This window comes from Bos indicus, chromosome 24 (assembly GCF_029378745.1).
Source record: "Bos indicus isolate NIAB-ARS_2022 breed Sahiwal x Tharparkar chromosome 24, NIAB-ARS_B.indTharparkar_mat_pri_1.0, whole genome shotgun sequence".
Lineage (NCBI taxonomy): Eukaryota > Metazoa > Chordata > Mammalia > Artiodactyla > Bovidae > Bos > Bos indicus.
The window spans coordinates 58,436,990-58,458,915 of NC_091783.1; the positions used below are offsets into that span (position 1 = coordinate 58,436,990).

Genomic DNA, 21,926 nt, shown 5'->3' on the forward strand with positions numbered 1-21,926 from the left:
CTCCAGTGAGAGACGCCCGTGTCTGTATCATCACCCAGCCACCCAAGCTCCCTTTATTATAACCAGTGCCAATCTGATAGATACATACATGGACCTAATTTACACTAAAAAGTTGGTGATAAGGGCTTTCCTTTCTCAGGTTCACTGCTATTCATTCTCTTCATCCCCTTTCTATGTCTGTGTGAGCTGGGTTCTTAACTGATTTTTAAAGATCATTCTATGGATGAAGGATATGACTCCTTAGTCGTATCGCCTGCAAATATCTTCCTCAGTGTCTTGATTGCTTTTTGTTTGTTATGGTGTTTTGTTTTTTAAAATTTACAGTTATCATAAGGAGTTTAGTGAAATCCGTTCATCTCTGACTTTGTAATGTCTTTCATTATTTTTTCTTAGGAAGCCACTCCTAACCCTTAGAAGTGTCTCCGCTTGCCCACGTTTAGGAGCGGTGGGAGCGGGTTTTCTCCTGCGCTGCTTTCTCCGCATCTCACCGCGGTGCCGGCGTGCTCCAGGCGCGGTCACACCTGTGTCATCTCCCTGCAGGGTCCTCAGCTTCCTGGGACTCGCCCTCCCTCTGGCGGGAACCGTCTACGTGGCTGCCACTGGGTGGGGGTCGGACCGCCAGGTGTCACCGGAACCCGAGGAGCCTCCGGCCGCCTACGGGAGCCTGCCTCTGAGAGCGCCGGTGGGGAGCAGGCCAGGAAGCAGAGACCAGCCGGTGGGCTGTGCGCCCGTCTCACCATCAGGAACCCCGAGCGGAGGAAAAAGTAGGCCTGTTAACAAACTCACAAGAGGTGACTTAGAGGACGGCGCTGTTAGGAAACAGTCCCTGCAGGGCTAGGGTCTGGTGATGCCTGCCAGTGTCCGAAAGCCGGCTGGGAGGGTGGGTCTCTGCTCTCCACCGTTCGGTGTTTGTCTCCTATCCGTGTGTTCGCAGGCGAGGTCGCTGAAAATGCCACTTTCTTTCTTGGGTACAGTTACCAAGTGTGTCTGCACGACGGAAAGTCTAGGTCAGAACAGCGATTGGGTTTCGCTGTAGTCCTTCTCCAGGGACCTTCCCGTGAGCACAGCGTCCATTTTCAGTGTCACAGCTACACAGGTGACTCACAGGACCTTCCCGGCAGCACCGATGGAAGCGGTTTACATACAAGCTGGCACCAGGGCCGTGAGTGTGCAACCTGAGGGGCCAGGAGCAGAACAGACCGCCCAGTGCAGAGCAGCGAGAGGCTGGGTGGGCACAACTCACAGGGGGTTGTGTTCTAGTTAAAAATCAAGAGTTTACCTTCCTGTCCACCTGCCCGTATGGCAGGGCAAATGCACACACACACACATTTTGAAATAAGAATAGCCTCACAAGTAGAGTGGAAACAACGCTACTTTTGGGTTTCCCTGATAGCTCAGTTGGTAAAGAATCTACCTGCAGTGCGGGAGACCCTGGGAGACCCTGGTTCAATTCCTGGGGCGGGAAGATCCACCGGAGAAGGCATAGGCTACCCACTCCAGTATTCTTGGGCTTCCCTGGTGACTCAGCTGGTAAAGAATCTGCCTACAATGCGGGAGACCTGGGTTTGATCCCTGGGTTGGGAAGATTCCCCTGGAGAAGGGAAAAGCTACCCTCTCCAGTATTCCTGCCTGGAGAATTCCAAGGGCAGAGGAGCCTGGCGGACTACAGTCCATGGGGTCGCAAAGAGTTGGACACGACTGAGAGCAGCTAACGCTTTCCCAAGTAGATGTGGAATAATTTTTGGCAGAGCCCCTTAGGTCCACATAATTGTCCTTCCTTCACTCCAGTGAGAGGGGAAAAAAACAAAACAACATCGCAGTGACCGGACCAGAAGAATAGGAACACGTGCTCAAGTAGGTGCAGGGAACATGGCCCGTGTGGAAGCACAGTGATGACTTTATCAGATCCTGCTCGGATCCTCAGGCTAAAACAAGCACAGCAGCAGCACCAGCAAAAATACCCCAACAATGAGAAAAACGGGAAAAGCGTGTTTGTACGAGGGTGATGTAAGTGCTGAGAAGACCTAGCAGTCGCTGTATGACTTCCTCCCCAAATCGGGAGGCCTCGGAAATGTTCACTGCCAGCCTTCTGCACAGCATCAAGCCCTGCTGCCCTGTTCTTTCCATTTCTGGGCCCTGGTTTGTCCTCTGAGGCCTCAGAAAATAAATCTGCTTACTCTCGTTTCTCTTATGACCCCATCACATGTTGAGGACAGTTTTGATGGCCTCGCCTTGAGCCTCAGTTCAGTTCAGTCACTCAGTTGTGTCCGATTCTTTGCGACCCCATGGACTGCAGCACTCCAGGCCTCCCTGTCCATCACCAACTCCCGGAGCTTGCTCAAACTCAAGTCCATGGAGTCGCTGATGCCATCCAAGCATCTCATCCTCTGTCGTCCCCTTCTCCTCCTGCCTTCATCTTTCTCAGCCTCAGACCCCTCTGTTATTTCTCACCTGACACGATGCAAGAACTCTCTCTGCTCCCCGGCTGCCAGTGTAGAAGATTCCAGGGTGGACGTGGCAGGAAGACACATGCTTAGCAGTCTCTTCTCAAACCCGCTTTAGTTTCTGACTCTGCCCTTGGTCAGGTTGTTCGACTTCTAGGAGCCTTAGTCTCCACGTGTGTAAAATGGGGACATAAAACGGGGTTTGTTGAAGGAATTCAGTGAGATAATGTGTCCTCCCCTCCTCCTAACTCGCTGTTCTTTCCCTTGTTCTCTCAGTGAGACCAGAAGCAGGAGGGAAGGGTAGGGGCTTTAACTGGCCAAGACCTCTTGCTGCACGGGCCTCGCGGAGGTCAGCTGGGCCCCAGGGGCCTGCTACGTGCAGGGTGTGAGCTTGAGGGCGAGTTTACAGTCAGTCATCAGAACTCATCGTTGCTTGTCATTGCTTGAGAGGCTGCCGCACAGGGGCTTCCCTGGTGGCTCAGTGGTAAAGAATCCACCTGCCAATGAGAAAGGCGTGGGTTCGAACCCCCGTCCAGGTAGAGCACGCATGCCTCGGAGCAACGAAGCCCAAGTAGTGCTCAGCCTGTGCTCTCGAGTCTGGGGCTGCAACTACTGAGCCCAAGCACCCTGGAGCCTGTGCTGTGCATCAAGAGGAGCCGACGCAACGAGAAGCCCTCGCACCACAGCTGGAGAGTAGCCACCCTCCCCTCCACCGCTCACCGCAACTGGAGAAGACCCACACAGCAATGAGGACCCAGCGCAGCCAAAAGTGAATACATAGATGAGTAAAATTATTTAAAAAAAGGGCTAACCCACAAGCCTGTGTTTAAGGCCAGACCATAGGCAGACACACCAGGGATGGTACCAGGAATCAGCCCTGAAGCTTTAGGTTCTTCACCCAAAGTAAGACCCTATCTGATGGGGACACTAAGGTTACCTTGGCTTTCTCAGCCGCTACCTTTACCTGTGGTCACAGAATGGGACATTTCTGTGTTCTGTGGCTGGAGAAATTTTTTTTTTCATATTTAAGGTCAGTTTTCATTCCAATCCCAAAGAAAGGCAATGCCAAAGAATGCTCAAACTACTGCACAATTGCACTCATCTCACACACTAGTAAAGTAATGCTCAAAATTCTCCAAGCCAGGCTTCAGCAATACGTGAACCGTGAACTTCCAGATGTTCAAGCTGGTATTAGAAAAGGCAGAGGAACCAGAGATCAAATTGCCAACATCTGCTGGATCATGGAAAAAGCAAGAGAGTTCCAGAAAAACATCTATTTCTGCTTTATTGACTATGCCAAAGCCTTTGACTGTGTGGATTACCATAAACTGTGGAAAATTCTTCAAGAGATGGGAATTCCAGACCACCTGACCTGCCTCTTGAGAAACATGTATGCAGGTCAGGAAGCAACAGTTAGAACTGAACATGGAACAACAGACTGGTTCCAAATAGGAAAAGGAGTATGTCAAGGCTGTATACTGTCAGCCTGCTTATTTAACTTCTATGCAGAGTACATCATGAGAAATGCTGGGCTGGAAGAAGCACAAACTGGAATCAAGATTGCCGGGAGAAATATCAATCACCTCAGATATGCAGATCACACCACCCTTATGGCAGAAAGTGAAGAACTAAAAAGCCTCTTGATGAAAGTAAAAGAGGAGAGTGAAAAAGTTGGCTTAAAGCTCAACATTCAGAAAATGAAGATCATGGCATCTGGTCCCATCACTTCATGGGAAATAGATGGGGAAACAGTGGCAACAATGTCAGACTTTATTTTGGGGGGCTCCAAAATCACTACAGATGGTGACTGCAGCCATGAAATTAAAAGACGCTTACTCCTTGGAAGGAAAGTTATGACCAACCTAGATAGCATATTGAAAAGCAGAGACATTACATTGCCTACAAAGGTCCATCTAGTCAAGGCTATGGTTTTTCCACTGGTCATGTATGGATGTGAGAGTTGGACTGTGAAGAAGGCTGAGCGCTGAAGAATTGATGCTTTTGAACTGTGGTGTTGGAGAAGACTCTTGAGAGTCCCTTGGACTGCAAGGAGATCCAACCAGTCCATTCTAAAGGAGATCAGCCCTGGGTGTTCTTTGGAAGGAATGATGCTAAAGCTGAAACTCCAGTACTTTGGCCACCTCATGCGAAGAGTTGACTCATTGGAAAAGACTCTGATGCTGGGAGGGATTGGGGGCAGGAGGAGAAGGGGACGACAGAGGATGAGATGGCTGGATGGCATCACTGACTCAATGGACGTGAGTTTGGGTGAACTCCGGGAGTTGGTGATGGACAGGGAGGCCTGGCGTGCTACGATTCATGGGGTCTCAAAGAGTCGGACACGACTGAGGGACTGAACTGACTGACTGACCATCAGAGTGAAATGTCACATTCCTGAATGTTTGGAAATAATCGAGATGGAGAGACCCTTAGGTTCAACATTTTTTTTTTCTCTATTTTTACACTCTCTAGGAAGTTAAATCAGCATAACACTCTGTGTCTTTGACTTTCCTTGCAGCAGTGTGATCTTTCAGGTGTGGGATGCAGACTCTTGGGTGTGTGGGATCTAGTTCCCTGACCAGGGATTAAACACAGGCCCCCACATTGGGAGTGCCGAGCCTTAGCCACTGGACTGCCAGGGAAGTCCCTGTTCTTCACTATTTAGATGAGAAGGATAGGAACAAATATTTGAGGACATTTTCTTGAAGTTAATGGCTATGGACTTCAGCCCGGGGGCTCTTCTTCTACGGTCTGTTACTAAAAGTAGAAAGAAAGAGTTAGTCGCTCAGTCGTGTCTGACTCTTTGGGACCCCATGGACTGTAGCCAGTCAGGCTCCTCTGTCCATGGACTTCTCCAGGCAAGAATACTGGAGTGGGTAGCCATTCCCTTCTCCAGGAGATTTTCCCGACCCAAGAATCGAACCTAGGTCTCCTGCATTATATAGGCGGATTTTCTTTACTGTCTGAGCTGCCAGGGAGGTCCTGGTAGTTGGCTTGTAGTAATACTGGGCTCTCAGTTACTGAGAGTGGGCTCATAGTAATAATCACTGGGAAGATCCATAAATTCAAAGCACTGTCACACCCGGTGAGCAGCAGAATCACCCGGAGGGCTTGTCACAGTCGGATCCTCGGGCCCAGCTGTCTAGGATTCTGATTCCGCCGGTCTAGGGTGGAGCTGGACTGCGCCTTTCTGACGGTTCCCAGGTGATGCTGAAGCTACTGGTCCAGGGATCCCACTTAGGTAACCGCATGCATTGTTTAACCCGATCCTCCCTCTGCTCCTGTGGTTTAAGATACTTTTCATTTACAAATGAGCGAAACGGGGCTCAGAGTCTGCCTTCTCTCTGGACCAGTTATTTTCAGACAGTCTGGTAGCTACTGTTAGTTAAGTTCACTCGCAAGTGGAATTTAGATGGGAAAAAAAATAATGGTAGCCAAATGTATTCTGTGCTTGCTTGCCAAATTAGGCCTGGGGCCAGATATTTGACAAATATTGCTCTTGAAACCTCACAACAGCCCTGCCAAAAAGTGTGCTCAGTTTGAAAGTGAAGAAAGGGTTTCCCTGATGGCTCAGTGGTAAAGAATCTGCCTGCCGATGTGAGACACAGTTTCAGTCCCTGGTCTGGGAAGATCCCACATGTCGACTAGCAAGCGGGCCTGTGTGCCACAATTATACTGGGCCTGTGCTCTAGAGTCCGGGGCCAAGGCTCCCGAGCTCATGAGCCGCAGCTGCTGAAGCCGGGAGCCCCAAAGCCCTCCCTCGGCAACAACAGAGGCTCCTGCCCTGAGAAGCCGGAGCAGCACAGCGGAGAGGAGCCCCACCCACTGCAGCTAGAGAAAAGCCCGCGATGCACCGCAGACCCAGCCAGCCAGAAAATATAAAATTAAAAAAATTCTGATTAGGAAAAAAAAAGTGAGGAAACAGGTTCAGAGGTAAAGGAACTGGCAGAGCTGGACAAAGCCCAGCTCTCATGACTCCCCTTTAGAGCTGGGGAACCCAGAGGAGTAGGCCCATGCCCGCTCCTGCTGAGCGAAAATCCCTCTAAGCAGGAGGGTGAGCTTCCCGTCCAGGCAGACACCTCTGAGAGCGACCCCAGGGGAAAAACTCCCCCTAACCCCTGGAACCTCACAATGCTAATTACGTTCTTCCATTTAAGAAATTGACTTAAATTTCCAGAGCTTGTTTATAAGCCTGATCTTGATTGTGAATGAGTTTCAGTTCTGCGAGGAATTCTTGTGCTCACGTTTGAGGCACCCAGCGGTGTCCTGGAGAAAACAATGAATCTCCCGGAGCCAGCTTGAGTTTCAGAGGCTCCTGTTTGGCAATTCCAGACACTTCGTGGGCTCTCGGGATGAGCCAAATTAAATTTGTTTTAAACGAAAGGGAATAAATTAAGTAGAAGGCATTCACCGTTCTTTAAGAAATGGAGTTTAAACTGGTGAGTGGTAGCAGCTGTGACTCTGTCTCATTTGATTCCTGTGATCAGCCCACGATTCTAAGATCGACCTTGATTCCCATTCTGCAGTTGTGGCAATTTGGGCACAGAGAAGTTAATTCACTTGACAGAGGTCCCAGAGCTAATACGTGGCAGATTCAGAGCCAGGAGTGTCCGACTAACTCTAAGGCCGGCACCCTTCACTGCTGCTGCCTCTGCTGCTCTGCGTTCTTAGGGATGTTGTTGCAAGCGATTCATTCTTGGGCGAGCCCCAGGGATGCCATTTCAAGCCCCACGCTGGCTTTAGGGAGTGTGTGACTTCTCAACGATGTCTAAGTTTCCCTTCGCCTAACCCTCTGTGAAACATGATGGAGGCGGGCAGGCCTTGGCATTCCTGGGGCCTGAGATGGGAAGCCTATTCTGTTATGAGATGGCGGGGGTACCAATCTCAGATCAAGACTGTTAGGGAAAGTCGAGGCTCCTAGAGGAGGGAGACCAAGTCCAGAGAGCCACAGATAGCTCAAGAGGGGACAAGGAGGACTGGGCTGAGCTTTCCACGGTCTAAGGGAGGCAGCGTCTGGGGGGCGGCCAGGATCACTGGCTTGCAGGTTTGCCTCTTGTTTGGGGGGCAGCGTGTGGCCTGCTCTGGCTTTCAGTGTGGGCAGTAATGCCTTTGCTCCTGCCCAGGTTTCCTAGGAGCCGTGGACCGTGCTCTGAAATGCTTTTCTTGGCAGAAGAATGTGCCAGCCCTCTGGACCACAAAGACGCTGGGAAGCACGTGCCCCGCCTTGAACGGCCTCCGAGTGTTGAGCCTCCTCTGGATCGTGTCCGGGCACACCAGTCAGATGACTGCATGGCTGTCTCTGGGTGCGGAAGACTGAGGGATCTCTGGAGTAGTCAAGGAAGGGAGGGCCTTTCGTGTAGGAGGTCACGTCAGGCCCTAGGAGGGGAGCCTGCAGCCTTCTCGAGTGGCCTTCCTTCTCGAGACGTGGCTGTGGCCTCCATAAATGAGTGTTCTGGGCCAGTGTCCCGTGGTTGCTTTACCTTCCCTTAGGTGTAAACCAGACACGCGATTCCCTGGTGAACAGGGATAGCTGAGTATTTTATTTTTACCTTTCAAAGAGCTGGGTTCCCTCTTGTCATGATTAATGAATCCAGAAACTTCTTTTTCCCCTCTCCTGGAAAAATAGGCGAATATAGATAAACACTGTGCACTAGTATAAAATCAGTATTTGTGGATCTTCTTTCTGTTGGTACACTCCAGAAGAGCTCCCATCGACAGAGTGGAACTCTCCAAGTGGGACCTACAAACACATGTCAGAATTGAGGGCGGGGCCAGCCCAGGGCAGTTTGCGGACCCCCAGGGGATCTGAACAGGCGATGCTGCTGTAGCTCCAGGGGGGCCTCGGGCCCCGCAGAGGGCCCCAGGCGAGAACCCAGGCTGCAGGCAGCTACCGAGCCACCCTCTCTTACTTCCATTCCACGTTCTCCTCTTAAGCGAATCGCACGGATGCACAAAACCCTCTCAATACAGCTGAAAGCTAAAGGTGTTTTTTTGAAAAGATAAATCACAAGATTTTCTTCCGTTCAATAAAAAGACACTGTGTCCTACCTTTTTACAGATAATGTGCTTGAATGGAAGGCCAGGGTGCCTAGAAACCCACTGTACCTTTATTCTCGGAGTGGCCCCTTCTATCTCGGAGTGGACACGTTTTTCCTGATCAGGTAATGTGGTGCTCTCGTGGCTGGAGTTGTGCTCGTGGCTCTTTGGGGAAGTGTGGATGTGCCTGTTGAAACACCGAAGGGCTCACGCTGACTCTCGCTGGCCTCTGCCTCTGGGCGTCCCTGGATGGTACCGAGGCCGCCAGTTCCTCTCTTTAAATGATTCTGGATGGCTCTCTAAAAAGACCTTTTATAAAAGGTGATTTTATTGATCAAACTTGTTTATTTCAGCACTTCTCAAATTCTGGCTCCTGGTATGGTGCAAATCCATGATCAAGTTGCCAGTTCTCACCACAGCGAAATGTGGGAAAAAATAAGAAAATGGTGTGAGGTTATATAAAGTGGTGTTTATTTAAATTAACTAATAAGAGGCAAATTTTCTTAGATGTTTGATCAGTGTCAGCCTCTGCGTAAAGTCCTTTGCAGCATTATATCATGCAATCCTCATGGTGTTCCTATACAGTAGGGACAACTGTTAAAATCCTCAGTTTTTTTGTTCTGTTCTTTGGGGGTTGGGGTGAAATTTGCATCACATAAAATTAACCACTCCCATGAATGATTCGGAGAAGGCAGTGGCAGCCCACTCCAGTACTCTTGCCTGGAAAATCCCATGGACGGAGGAGCCTGGAGGCTCCATGGGGTCGCTGAGGGTCGGACACGACTGAACAACTTCACTTTCACTTTTCACTGTCATGCATTGGAGAAGGAAATGGCAACCCACTCCAGTGTTCTTGCCTGGAGACTCCCAGGGACGGGGGAGCCTGGTGGGCTGCCGTCTATGGGGTCACACAGAGTCGGACACGACTGAAGCAACTCAGCAGCAGCGAATGATGCAGTGGCACTTGGTGCATTCGCTTTGTGGCACAGCTCCCCCTTCTATCCGGTTCCAAAACGTTTTCATCGCCCTCAGGGAAACCTCACACCCATTAAGTAGTTTTCCCCAGCCCCTCCTACCTCCAGTTCTTAGAAACCTGCTTTCTCCAGTGTGGATTTACCTGCTCTAGATACTTCATACAAGCGGCTCACACAGAGTGCTTTTGTGCCCGGCTTCTCTCAGCTAGCATGACGTTTATGAAGTTCATCTATGTTGAAGCACTTATCAGTACTTCATTTCTTTTTATGGCTGAATATTGTCCCTTGTATGGCAGACCACCGAAATCGCTGCTTTAAAGATAAGGGAGCTGAGCGTGAAGGGCGTGGTCCTGGCAGCCTGGTCCCAGAGTCCGAGCTCCAGCCTCTGTGCTGGCCTGTCTCTGCCTGTTTGGAGTTATGTATCCCTTCCTTTAGAGGGAGATGGTGATGGTAGATGGCATCATTAACTGCTAAGCATTAATCCATCTGGGGGCTTCCTGATGGCTCGGCAGGTAAAGAATCCACCAGCCAATACAAGAGATGAAGGAGACGTGGGTTTGGTCCCTAGGTTGGGAAGATCCCCTGGAGGAGGAAATGGCAATCCACTCCAGTATTCTTGTCTGGGAAATCCCACAGACAGAGGAGCCTGGTGGGCTACAGTCCATAGGGTCGCAAAAGAGTCGCACAGGACTTAGTGACTGAGCATGCACGCACGTTCATCTGTCCAACCATGCTCTATCCAATAGAGAGCAGCCCAGACAGGCGAGGGATAGAGTCCACCATCTGCAGCGAACAAGACTATGATATCCGGGCTACTGGGCACCAGACGTTCCGAGAGAGCTTACCTGGGTCTAACCAGGCAGTCAAAATCCAAGAACAGAGTGGGAGCCTCTGCAGGGCGAGGAGGTCCGCCCAGGGGATAGCAGTTCAAACACCAGAGCTCTGTTTCCTGCAAGGAAGCTAGTAAGAACACGGCAACAAAAGATGCCATATGCTGGCTGGGGCTGGTCGGCAGGGCTCCAAGCCCGGGAGGGGAGCTGGCAAGGACAGATCAGGACGGCTGGAACCAAAGCAAACTCAAGCTGGAGACCTGCCACCAGGAGGGAAGCATGAAGGGCAAGAAAGGCCGCTGGTCATCCCGGGCCATCAGTGGGAATCAAGAGACAGCCCAGAGCCATTGGGTTAGTCCCGAGAGGCCCACAGCACAGGCCAACGCTCCTGAGATTCCAGATGGCCCCGAAAACTTCCCTGGTGGCTCAGACGGTAAAGAATCCGCCTGTAGTACAGGAGACCCGGGTTCGATCTCTGGGCTGGGAATATTCCTCCTGGAGAAGGGAATGGTTGCACACTCCAGTCTTCTTGCCGGGAGAATCCCATGGACAGAGGAGCCTGGCGGGCTACAGTCCATGGGGCAGCAAAGAGTCGGAGGTGAGGGGGCAACTGACACTTTCCCTTTCGGTGAAGACAGCATACCTGACTGGGCTTGGTCTGGGGCCCGGGGAGTGCTGGGCCTTCCCCAGTGCTTCTCAGAATAGTCTCAGCATCGTCCGGAAGCTTGGGAGAAATGCAGATTCCGGGGCCCCACTCAGGCCCCCTGACCAGGCGCTCTGACTGTAACAAGCCCTCCAGGCGATGCTGCCCTCAGCTCCCATCTGAGAACCCCTGTGCCAGCCCCAGCTTGCAGGGTGAGGACGGCAGAGTGAGACCCAGCAGGTCCCGTCACAATCAAGAGACCAAGACGTGTGTTTCTTTTTTCTTTACTCCTGTTTGCTTCTGTTTCTCCTGGCCTGTCTCAGTGCCTGTTGTCGTTTTCTCTCCCAGTTTTCATTTTATCACTTTAGGAAGTGCACGTGGTCTGTTCATTTTCTTTCCAACATCGGAAATATTACTAATAGTGAAAACATGTCATTGCCGCTGTGCTAAGAAACACTTTGATCCCATACAGTTCTGATGATCAACCTCTATCAGGCCCATTTTTATAGCTGAGAAAGTTGATGTTGGAGATAAAATAATCTAAGCCCCCCAACCCCTCCTCAGCTAGAGTACATTTCAGTACAATCAGAACTGAAATATAATGTATGCTTTATGCCAAAACCATGTCTTAACAGCTGTGTCACTAATATATTTAACATGTGTGAGTGTGTGCTCAGTCGCTCATTCATCTCTGACTCTGAGACCCCCATGGACTATAGCCTGCCAGGCTCCTCTGTCCATGGAATTCTCCAGGCAAGAATACTGGAGTGGGTTGCCGTCGCCTTCTCCAGGGGCTCTTCCTGACCCAGGGATTGAATCTGCCTGTGGCTCCCACATCAGCAGGCAGATTCTTGACCACTGAGCCACCTGGGAAGCAATATATTACATAGTAGGACCTAAGACTTCTGTCACTGGTGACGGTTTTGGAATCCTTCTTCTATCTCTCAGATTGGGCTGATTTCATATATCTCTCCTGCAGGATTTTATTCTTTCCCAGTCTGTTTGGGTTTCCTGGGTCTTCTTAGCCTCTTGGAACCTCTTGTCTTGCTCGGAGCCTGTTTTCCTGCCAGCCTTTCTCTTTTCCTGTCTTTGTGAACTTGAGACGGTGCTTGCCCACACACAGAGGGAGACCCTGATTCATTCTTTCTGGAAACTAAGAGGCAGCCGGAACCAGAATTGGCCATGCTACTTCCTCAACTCAGTGCTCTCTTTCACTTGTCTCTATAAATTTTGTCCCTATTATAGTGAATCCAGCTTGCTGCATTTCAAAAGAAACTCTTGCTGGCAGAGAGTAGACAGTCTCTAACCCTCAGTGATCCCTTCCAAGTCCTGCCCAATACACAAACACACACACACACACAGCCTTCTTTTGCAATAGGAAACACACTTGTTCTTTAGAGAAACACCAACAAGGGTCATGAGCTATTGCTGCTACTAAGTTGTAGGTTGTTATATGTTGTTACATTTCCGGTGCCACGTCGGTAGACTAGCGCTTCTTGATCAATTCGGAAGCAGGCTTTGTGACCATGATCTTGCAGTGCTCGATTGAAATGCCAAACATTAGCTATGCTTGGAAAGAATCTAAAGAGCAGCTGGGTGAGGATATTGATTCCAAAGTGAAGGGAATGATCTTTCTCGAAGGAAGGTCGGGTGTTTGCTTGGACATCCCTACTGCGTCAGTGGCAGCAGTACAGAAGAGAGGCGTGATGCGCGGCATGGGCCGCGTTCTGTGGCCATGGAGCAACCAGAGCGAGAACGTCCACGGGAAGGATATCGCAACTTCCGAGGACAGCGGGAAGACAGTTGAGGCCTCAGGACAGCACGAGGGCAACCGAGGTGTCAGGGGACAGTGGGAAAGAAGTAGGAGCTTCAGAGGACAGCAGTCAGGAGGCGGCAGCAAAAGTAACAGATTCCAAAACAAAGGCCAGAAGTAGAGTTTTAATAAAGCTTTTGGACAGTAATTTGAAGTAGAGGATTTATTTGGCAAAAACAGAGCTATGTTCAGCAACGTGGAACTGAACATTATTTTTCACGCAAAATTAAAAGCACATTGTATTTCCTTCCTGACCACTTGCCCAGTCCCCAACTCTTTGACAGAGAAAAGCTTCATCTAAATTATTTCATCTCATTGATGACTGTCATTTATAACTTTACTGCTACTTCTGTCTTGGGTTCAGTTCAGTTCAGTTCAGTTCAGATGCTCAGTTGTGTCCGACTCTTTGCGACACCATGAATCACAGCACGCCAGGCCTCCCTGTCCATTACCAACTCCCAGAGTTTACCCAAACTCATGTCCATCAATTTGGTGATACCATCCAGCCATCTCATCCTCTGTCATCCCCTTCTCCTCCTGCCCTCAATCTCTCCCAGCATCAGAGTCTTTTCCAATGAGTCACCTCTTCACATGAGGTGGCCGAAGTATTGGAGTTTCAGCATCAGTCCTTCCAATGAACACCCAGGACTGATCTCCTTTAGGATGGACTGGTTGGATCTCCTTGCAGTCCAAGGGACTCTCAAGAGTCTTCTCCAACACCACAGTTCAAAAGCATCAATTCTTCGGCACTCAGCTTTCTTCACAGTCCAATTCTCACATCCATACCTGACTACTGGAAAAACCATAGCCTTGACTAGATGGACTTTTGTTGGCAAAGTAATGTCTCTGCTTTTGAATATGTTATCTAGGTTGGTCATAACTTTCCTTCCAAGGAGTAAGCGTCTTTTAATTTCATGGCTGCAATCTGTCTTAGGTATTCCTTTGGAAAAGGTGTATGGATTCATTACATATTCTAATGTATTGTCTATAGATAAGATAAAACATGTATCTGCTGATACTTTTTAAGTTGACCTGTCTTTATACTTAGAAATGTCTCTTAATAGTAGGCTTCCCTGGTGGTTCAGATGGTAAAGACTCTCCTGCAATACAGGATCCCTGGGTCAGGAAGATCCCCTGGAGAAGGAAATGGCAGCCCACTCCAGTATTCTTGCCTGGAGAATTCCATGGACAGAGGAACCTGGTGGGCTACAGTCCATGGGGTTGCAAAGAGTCAAGCATGACTGAGCAACTATGATGCACATGTTGTTACTAAGTCATGTCCAACTCTTTGCGATCCCATGGACTACAGCACACCAGGCTTCCCTGTCTTTCACCATCTCCCAGAGCTTGCTCAAATTCACGTCCATTGAGTCAGTGATGCCATCCAATCATCTCATCCTCTCTCGTCCCCTTCTCCTTTTGCTGTCCATCTTTCCCAGGATCACGGTCTTTTCCAATGAGTTGGCTCTTCGCCAAAGTATTGCAGCTTCAGCTTCAGCATCAGTCCTTCCAAAGAATATTCAGGGTTGATTTTCTTGGTGTTGGAGAAGACTCCTGAGAGTTCCTTGGACTGCATGGAGATCAATAGTCCATCCTAAAGGAAACCTAGAGGCTCATCGCTATAAATGTTAACAGGCAGAAATTCCCTGGTGGTTCAGTGGTTAGGACTCTGCACTTTCACTGCTGAGAGCCTGGGTTCAATCCCTGGCCTGGGAACTCAGATTGCATGCACACCTGAAAAAAAAAGAAAAGAAAAAAACAAAAACAAAAAACGGAATAAGCGTCAAAAGCATGGGAAACTCAAAAGGTACAAACTTCCAGTTATAAAACCAGTATGTACTAGGAATGGAATGTACCACATGATAAATATAACGCTGATGTTTGTTAGGTAAGAAAGTGCTTAAGAGAGTAAATCCTAAGAGTTCTCGTCACAGGCTGCTCCGTCGGCCTGGCTCCCGTAGTGAGGAAGATGCTGAGCTCAAGGTGCCTGGCCGTGGACACATACCACGAGCAAGGAGAAAGCTATTACTGTTTTTAGTCTTAAAGATGTTTTGTTACTGCAGCGTCACGTAGTCTGTCCTGATAGAGACAACCAAATTGATCAACCTGTGAACTGCATCACTGATCAGTCATTCCTGTGATCTACTCTTCTCTTCCTCTCAGTGGCTGGTTAAGTGCAAGATCATTTTTAAAGATGCGTCAGAATTCAGACAAAGGAATAACCCCTAGCGTCATACTCAGATACTTTTTCAGTCGCCTTATAAGGTAGGTTATTCATATAATCTTTCAATTCTGTATTGCTGCGTAATCATTTATTATTTTTAGTCTTTAACCCTCCTTTGAAAGAATTTTCAAAGAAAAAATAAACTGAAAGAAAAATAGTTTTCTTTCATTTAAACCATGTTTAAATGTGGTTGCTCTTTCTGGTTTAATGGCTTTGACAGTGGAAGATATCAGTACTCATGGTATTTTTCCTAATAAAACTTGAACTGTATTAAACCAACAAAAACCTCATTTCTAAAGCTAATGGACAGCAGGTTTCAATGAATATACAGTCAGAGTCCCATGAAATCTATGTTCAACAGAATTTGTATGGCTCCTGTAAATTAGTAGTAATTGGAGCCTGTAATAAGGATTAATGGTAATAATAAACAAAGAATAAGATACAATCAGGAAAGGGGCTGGTGGAAGCTTGGGATGATGGTTGTTCTGATAAGAAGGCAGAAAGGATGGTAGTATTCTTTATGAATGCCTGGTTGGTTGGATCAGAATGGAATACAATACTGGGACAGAATATGGAGCCAGTGCGATAGCAGAGTGGCAGTGATGTAATGAGACAGTAGATGTGTAGGGAGAAAAAGAAACGTCTACCTATGTAACCCACCATTTAAAAATGTATACACTTTTAAAATCATGGTTTGTGGCTAAGCTGGAGCCCAGTTCCCGTTACTTAGGGTCCATGGCTCTGTTGTTACACTGCACCATCACAAAATAGCAGGGGAGTGTTGAAACAATCTTCTGGGCCCGTCAAACGGTCTGCGTAAGATCTGACTCCAGTCTGCCTGGGCGTGCCTTCTGATTCAGTCATTTACAGCTGTGTGGCCTTGAGTAAGCGTCTCAGTGTTTCTGTGCTTGAGTTTATTCATCTTAAAAATGAGCAGAATCATGGCTCTCACTTTGCTGGACTCTTGAGAGAATCAAAACAGATCACGCAGGCAAAGAGTTTAGAACAATGTGACAGGTAGTATGCCCTCAGTAAATATAAGCTATCATTATTACTGTTGTTATTTTTACTTTTTAACTTCTGTGGTTAATAGTTTAAGAATGAGTCTAAGCTAAGAAATAGAACTTTATTGCCTTTGTGGTTTCTTCCAAGCTCCATTAAATCTAGTCCTCGCCCTGAAGGCTTGACAGAATACTTTTTCTTGCAATATCTTTTGGGGACGAGCACTGGGTGAAGCAGCCAGTCTTGCCCTGTGTTCTTCTGGAGGAAAGGGCCTGGCATTCAGGCCCAGCGTTCTCAGTGATAAGTGCTCAGGAGGGTTGTTAGGGGTTGGGGTGTGGTATCCAGTGGCCTGGTGGGTGCTGCCTGGGAAACCCTTCAGAAGAACAGCCCCAGAGCTGGGGGGTGAAGACTCAGACGTGTTTTCCTGGACAGATAAAGCAGTCGTTGGGGCCGAGAGCCCAGAGTGGAGGAATGTGCAGTGGTGAAGCCTCATGGGGCAAGATGCTGGCGAGGGTCCCAGGGGTGACGTGTTGTGGGATGTGCCCTGGCCATGGGCAGTGAGGATATGGAGAGGGTGCCAACCGTGGACAGGCAGACTTTCCAGCTCAAGTGACGTGGAGGATGGGGAGGACATTCTTGAGATGGGGAGCTCTGGGAGAGTGCCAGCTGGGAGCCAGGAAGAGAACAAATGAGTCCAAGCTGGGACAGAACTTCGTTGCGGTATGGGGGCAAGGGCAGGAGAGGCAGACCAAATGGGGCCTTCTGCAAGTTTCAGAAAATGTGAAAGCCCAGCTTCTAGGGGTGAAACCTTACAGGTATCTCACAGGAAACAAGGAGAGAAGAGGCTCCAGACCCCTAAAACTGTGGGATTGTTCCAAGTTGGAGCCACTAGTTAAAAATTAGCTTACTAGTAGGACTTCCCCGTTGGTCCAGTGGTTAAGAATCCGCCTTCCAAATACAGGGGGCCCGGGTTCGACCCTTGGTCGAGGAACTAAGACCCTACAAGCCTTGGGGCTTGTGGTGGATTTATTTTGATATTTGGCAAAACTAATACAATTATGTAAAGTTCAAAAATTAAATAAAATTTAAAAAAAAAGTAAACAAAAGAAATTAAAAAAAAAAATTAGTTCATGGATGTGTGCACTCTGTCATGTCCAGCTCTTTGCAACCCCATGGACTGTAGCCCACCAAGCTCCTCTGTCCATCGACTTCCAGGCAAGAACACTGGAATGGGTTGCCATTTCCTCCTCCAGGGGATCTTCCCAACCAGGGATTGAACCCAAGTCTCCTGCATCTCCTGCATTGGCAAGTGGATTCTTTACCTCTGCACCACCTGGGAAGCCCCCACCCATTGGTTTAAGTTAAAAAAATTATTGATACTAATGTCTAACTGTAGCAGAAGGTTATATACTAAAAATAAAGGCACCCCTTCCAGTCTCATCTCCCACAGGACGGCTTTGGTAACAGCTTCTTATGAATTAATTCTTGCAGGGACTTTCCATGTATTTATATATTCTTTTCCCCACCCACGAATAGAACTATACTTAATACTGCATTATTTTGCACATAGCTTTTTAAACTTAATGATTTGGCATCTTTCTCTAACTTCCTTTTGGAAGGACTCACCTCACTGATTTTAAGGTTGCTGGGATGGCACCGTGTGGGTGGACCATCATCATGTATTTAACTGCTCTCCATGAATGGGCATGAAGGTGATTTCCAAGTTTTTTGCAGTCTTTTTAGACAGTGACACGAAGTCTGTACATTTTTGTGCAGCTGTCTGGGCACGTTTGCAGGGTAAATTCCTACGAGGTAAATTCCACCAAAATTCCACATTTGGTGCCTTGAATGTGCTGATGGACGTTTTCCAATTGACCTTCCCACCCAGCCAGCTATGAGGAGGCCGCTTCTCACACCCCTCGGCAGTGGCTAGTGTCACAGGTTTTAATCTTTGCAAACCCACTTTGACTGAATCTTCAAGTTTGGACAGACACTTGAAGGGCATGTATATTTATATGACACGCCCCACGTTTCAAACAGTTGTTTTTTTTTTTTAACTTTTTATTTTGTATTGGGGTATGGCTGATTAACAGTGCTGGGACAGTTTCCAGTGGACAGCACAGGGACTCAGCCATGCATGTCCATGTGTCCACTCTCCCCGACTCCCCCATCCAGGCTGCCACGTAACAGTGAGCGGAGTTCCCTGTGCTCTGCAGGGGGTCCTTGTTGGTGATCCACTTAAAGATTTTTTTTTTTTATATATTTATTTATTTGGCTGCATCAAGTCTTAATCCCACAGTGAGGTCCGCGGGCTTAGTTGTCCTGAGGCACGTGGAATCTTCCCAGACCAGGGATCGAGCCCACATCCCCTGCACTGCAAGGTGGATTCCTTACCTCTGGGTCACCAGAGAAGTGCTGGTTATCCATTTTAAATATAGCCTTGTGTACCTGTCCTTCTCAAACTCCCTGACTCTCCCTTCCCCCCGGCAACCATAACTCCATTCTCCGACTCCAGTTTTCTTAGTGATCTCTTGATTCTCAGAAAATCTGAGGAGGCGGGAGTCCTCCTTCTCCTTAGAGGAAGCTAAGGAACTGTCAGCCCCCTTTTCCGCAGGAGAGGAAAGGGAGGAGTGACCCGATTTTCTCAGTGTGAAAAATTTAGACAAAACTAGAACTCACGTCTCTGTGTTCTTTCTCCTGTAACCCCTCAGGCGTGGCCCCCCAGTAGCCTCGGCTCCCCCTGCCGGCCCGGCCACGAGCCTGCCTGAGGCGGAATGCCACCTCTACCCAAGTCCCTCTGGAGGGTGTCTGACCCGGATTCCGGTTCAGAGGGGAGCTGGGGCTGACTGGTTCTCCCGGGGAGATGGAGGTGACAGATGGTGGGGGGAGGCTGGGCAGGGGTGCGAGCCCAAGCCCGAGGGAGCATCCGCACAGCAGCACGGTCCCACATCCGCACAGCAGCGCGGTCAGACGGCTGACTGGGCAGGACCCAGGACCTGGCCAGGGCTCTGCGGCTGCAGCCTGAGCTGGTCCAGGAAGGTGCATCCTGGCAGAGTTGGCGCCCATGCCCTCAGACTCTGATCAGCAACCTCAGGCCTGCTCCCAGATACCCACCACCCTCCTGCCCTCCTGATGCTCTCTAGGAAGGAGGTCATCTCTGTGGGATGCAGACCAGAGGCGGGGTGCTGACCCACACCTCTGCTGGGGCTGCTCCTCTAGCTGCCCTGCCCTCCCCCATCCGTCACCCCACACCGCAGGCCCTGAAGCCCCCTCCGAGATGTTTAGAGATGCTTCTGGGCCATAGGCTCTCTGCCCTTGTACTGCCCTGGATTTTCAAATATATTCTTTAAAAAAAGAGGGCTCTGCTGGGGGCCACCCAGAAGCCACGCCCGCATTGCATGTGCCTTCCGTTTGTCCATAAGCCATCCCCACCCCCGCCCCAGAGACGGGCAGACCAGTGAGACAGGCTGCAAATCTCCAATACACAGGCTTCTGAAAGAAAAGAGTGCAAAATAGCTCAATAGTTTTTCATATTGGCTATCTGTTGAAATGACAATATTTTGAATGTATTGACCAAATGAAGTATAATATTAAAACTAATTGTACTGTTGACTTTTTAAAATGCGGCCGCTGAAATGTGCTAACGGAACAGCTGATGTGGCTGGAATTATTACATTTTATTGAACAGCCCCAGTCTAGACACCAAGTGTCCTCTTCATCAGCTTGTAGCTGCCGCAGACCCTGCTTGGAAGGAGGTGGTGTGTGAGGGAAGGAAGGAGGAAATGAAGTGAGGCAGGAAGGGAGGATAAGAGGGGGTATGGATAGCTATGTTCATCTAGGGAGGCCCCTGAAAGGAACAGGTAACAGTGACAGATCTCAGTACTGACATATGGTTGGACCATCTTGGGTACGGGACTCAAACGTCTCTGAGCTCTAATTTGCTCATCAGTAAAACTGACATCATAGTTACTGGACAGGTTTAGAAAGTTCCTAGCAGAGTGGCTTACACATAGGACTTGCTCCATGAAGAACAGTATTTTTGCATCAGTAGCACCTATGCCGCTTTGAACCCACGAATGAATGGAAGGTTTGAGGGGTGAGTGAGGACGTGGTCCCTCCCCCAGGACAGTCTATTTTTGAGCGTCTTATCCACCATCACTATGTGACCCCCACCCCAGGGGACCGTATGGAACCCCCATGGAGAATCATTCGCTCCGGGCTCTCTCCCGCTAGGTTGCAGCCTCTTCACCTGTACTCCGTGTGCTTGCTGGTTGGATTGTTCTCCCTTGCGCCCTGGGGGCCCGTCTGGGAGGTGCCCAAGCTTCACCTGGAGAACTGCCGGCGTGCCTGGTGGACGAACTTGCTGTTGCTAAATAACTTCCTGTCGGTCCAGGATGCGGTGCGTTCAAGTCTTCCGCGAAGGGGCGGAGGGGCGCGATTCGGCGCGCGTTCCCGGGCCAGCCCGAGTCTGATCCCGTTTCTTCGGGCGATGCTGTAGGAAGGTGGGCTGTGGGAGGGAGGCTCGCCTCGGGTGTGAGGCGGGGGTTGCTGCACCAGCTCTGGCGGGGTGGGCGCTGGGAAAGCAGAGACGGAACGGGGCGGGGGCCCGGGGCCGGGCCAGCGCGCTGCCTGTCCTGGACGCAGCTGCCCCCGCCCCATCACTGTGCAGTCTGGGGCCACGCCACCCCAGCAGGAAGGACGCCTTCTTCACCTCCACCCAGAGAACCGGGATTGGGACGGAAGGAGTCACCACACCCTCCCCGTAATGAATTCTACCCCATGTCCAGCCAGATCTCACAACGTCTGTGTATATGGGTCATGCTTCCTTTCCAAGCTTGGAGCAAATGGAAGTGAACTAGTTGTAATTAAACCGCGTCAATGATTTTGCACCTGCCTCGAAAGCACTGCGGAGAAGGAAATGGCAACCCACTCCAGCATTCTTGCCTAGAGAATCCCGTGGACAGAGGAGCCTGGTGGGCTGCTGTCCATAGCGTCACACAGAGTCGGAGACAACTGAAGCGGCTTAGCATGCATGCATCCGTTGGAGAAGGAAATGACAATCGACTCCAGTATTCTTGCTTGGAGAATCCCAGGGACGGCAGAGCCTGGTGGGCTGCCGTCTATGGGGTCGCACAGAGTCAGACACGACTGAAGCAACTTAGCAGCAGCAGCAGAAAGCACTGCTGAAAGGAGAATCACGAAACTGTGACTGCAGGACCACTGACCAACCAGACGGCTGCCTTTGGTTCACAAGGGCCCGGCAGCTTCGACAGGGCTTCCGTCACTGTCTTAACTGTCTTCAGGCGGACCCCTCCATCACCCTCCGTGACAGGGGGCCCTGGAGCAGAGGCCCAGCCACCTTCCTGGGGGCAGACTGGCTGGGGTCACAGGTGGGATGAGCGAAGCTGTCACTTCTGATTAGCTTGGTCTCAGGAGTGACGGGGTGGGAGGGGAGACCGAGGCACCTCTCATCTCTGAAGCCCTGGGGAGACTTGCCCCCAGAAGTCGTCTCACCCTTAATTAGAGACACAGGGGCCACCTCGTGCCCCACAGGCACAGACAGCCCGGGATGAGGTCGCTCCGGCCAGCTGCTCTCACGTCAGTCACGCGTGGGAACTCCGGGGTTTCCCGCTAATGCTCGTCTGCAGCCAGACCTCCGTTCTCAATGAGCACGGTCTATCAAATCAAAAACAGAATAAAATAAATGAACACATTCTCTCCACCTGGAGTTGGGGGGAGGGCAAGGAAGAGACAACAGGGGCCCTCCGACCCCAACCGCGCTGTGAGGGTGATTACTCCTCACACCCGTGAAGCGGTAGTGGAATTCAGTCCCCACCGCTGCCCTGGGAGATTAGCTGTGATTGTTGTCTTAAACAAGAGAGAAAGCGTGTCTGAATTTCCAGGGTGTAAAATGGCAATAAGAATACCTACTCCCCTGGGATTGTTAGGGGGGTGAGTTG

The 21,926-nt window shown here is 49.8% G+C and overlaps 1 protein-coding gene and 1 non-coding gene across 5 annotated transcripts in view; both read left to right on the forward strand.

Moving 5' to 3' along the window:
* Window positions 1-21,926, forward strand: part of LOC109577686 (O-acyltransferase like protein-like) — a 67,835-nt gene that overhangs the window by 27,997 nt on the left and 17,912 nt on the right. For 3 of the 4 annotated variants that reach the window (XM_070779125.1, XM_070779126.1, XM_070779124.1), the window contains exons 5-9: window positions 541-764; window positions 7,568-7,747; window positions 8,503-8,605; window positions 14,904-15,005; window positions 20,200-20,365. In XM_070779125.1, the coding sequence (XP_070635226.1) occupies window positions 541-764; window positions 7,568-7,747; window positions 8,503-8,605; window positions 14,904-15,005; window positions 20,200-20,365 (775 nt within the window). The remainder of the gene's footprint in view (window positions 1-540; window positions 765-7,567; window positions 7,748-8,502; window positions 8,606-14,903; window positions 15,006-20,199; window positions 20,366-21,926) is intronic. The other variant, XM_070779127.1, reaches the window with a different exon arrangement.
* On the forward strand, window positions 14,384-14,456 carry TRNAE-UUC (transfer RNA glutamic acid (anticodon UUC)). The gene has a single exon. It is a non-coding gene; the product is annotated as a tRNA-Glu (tRNA).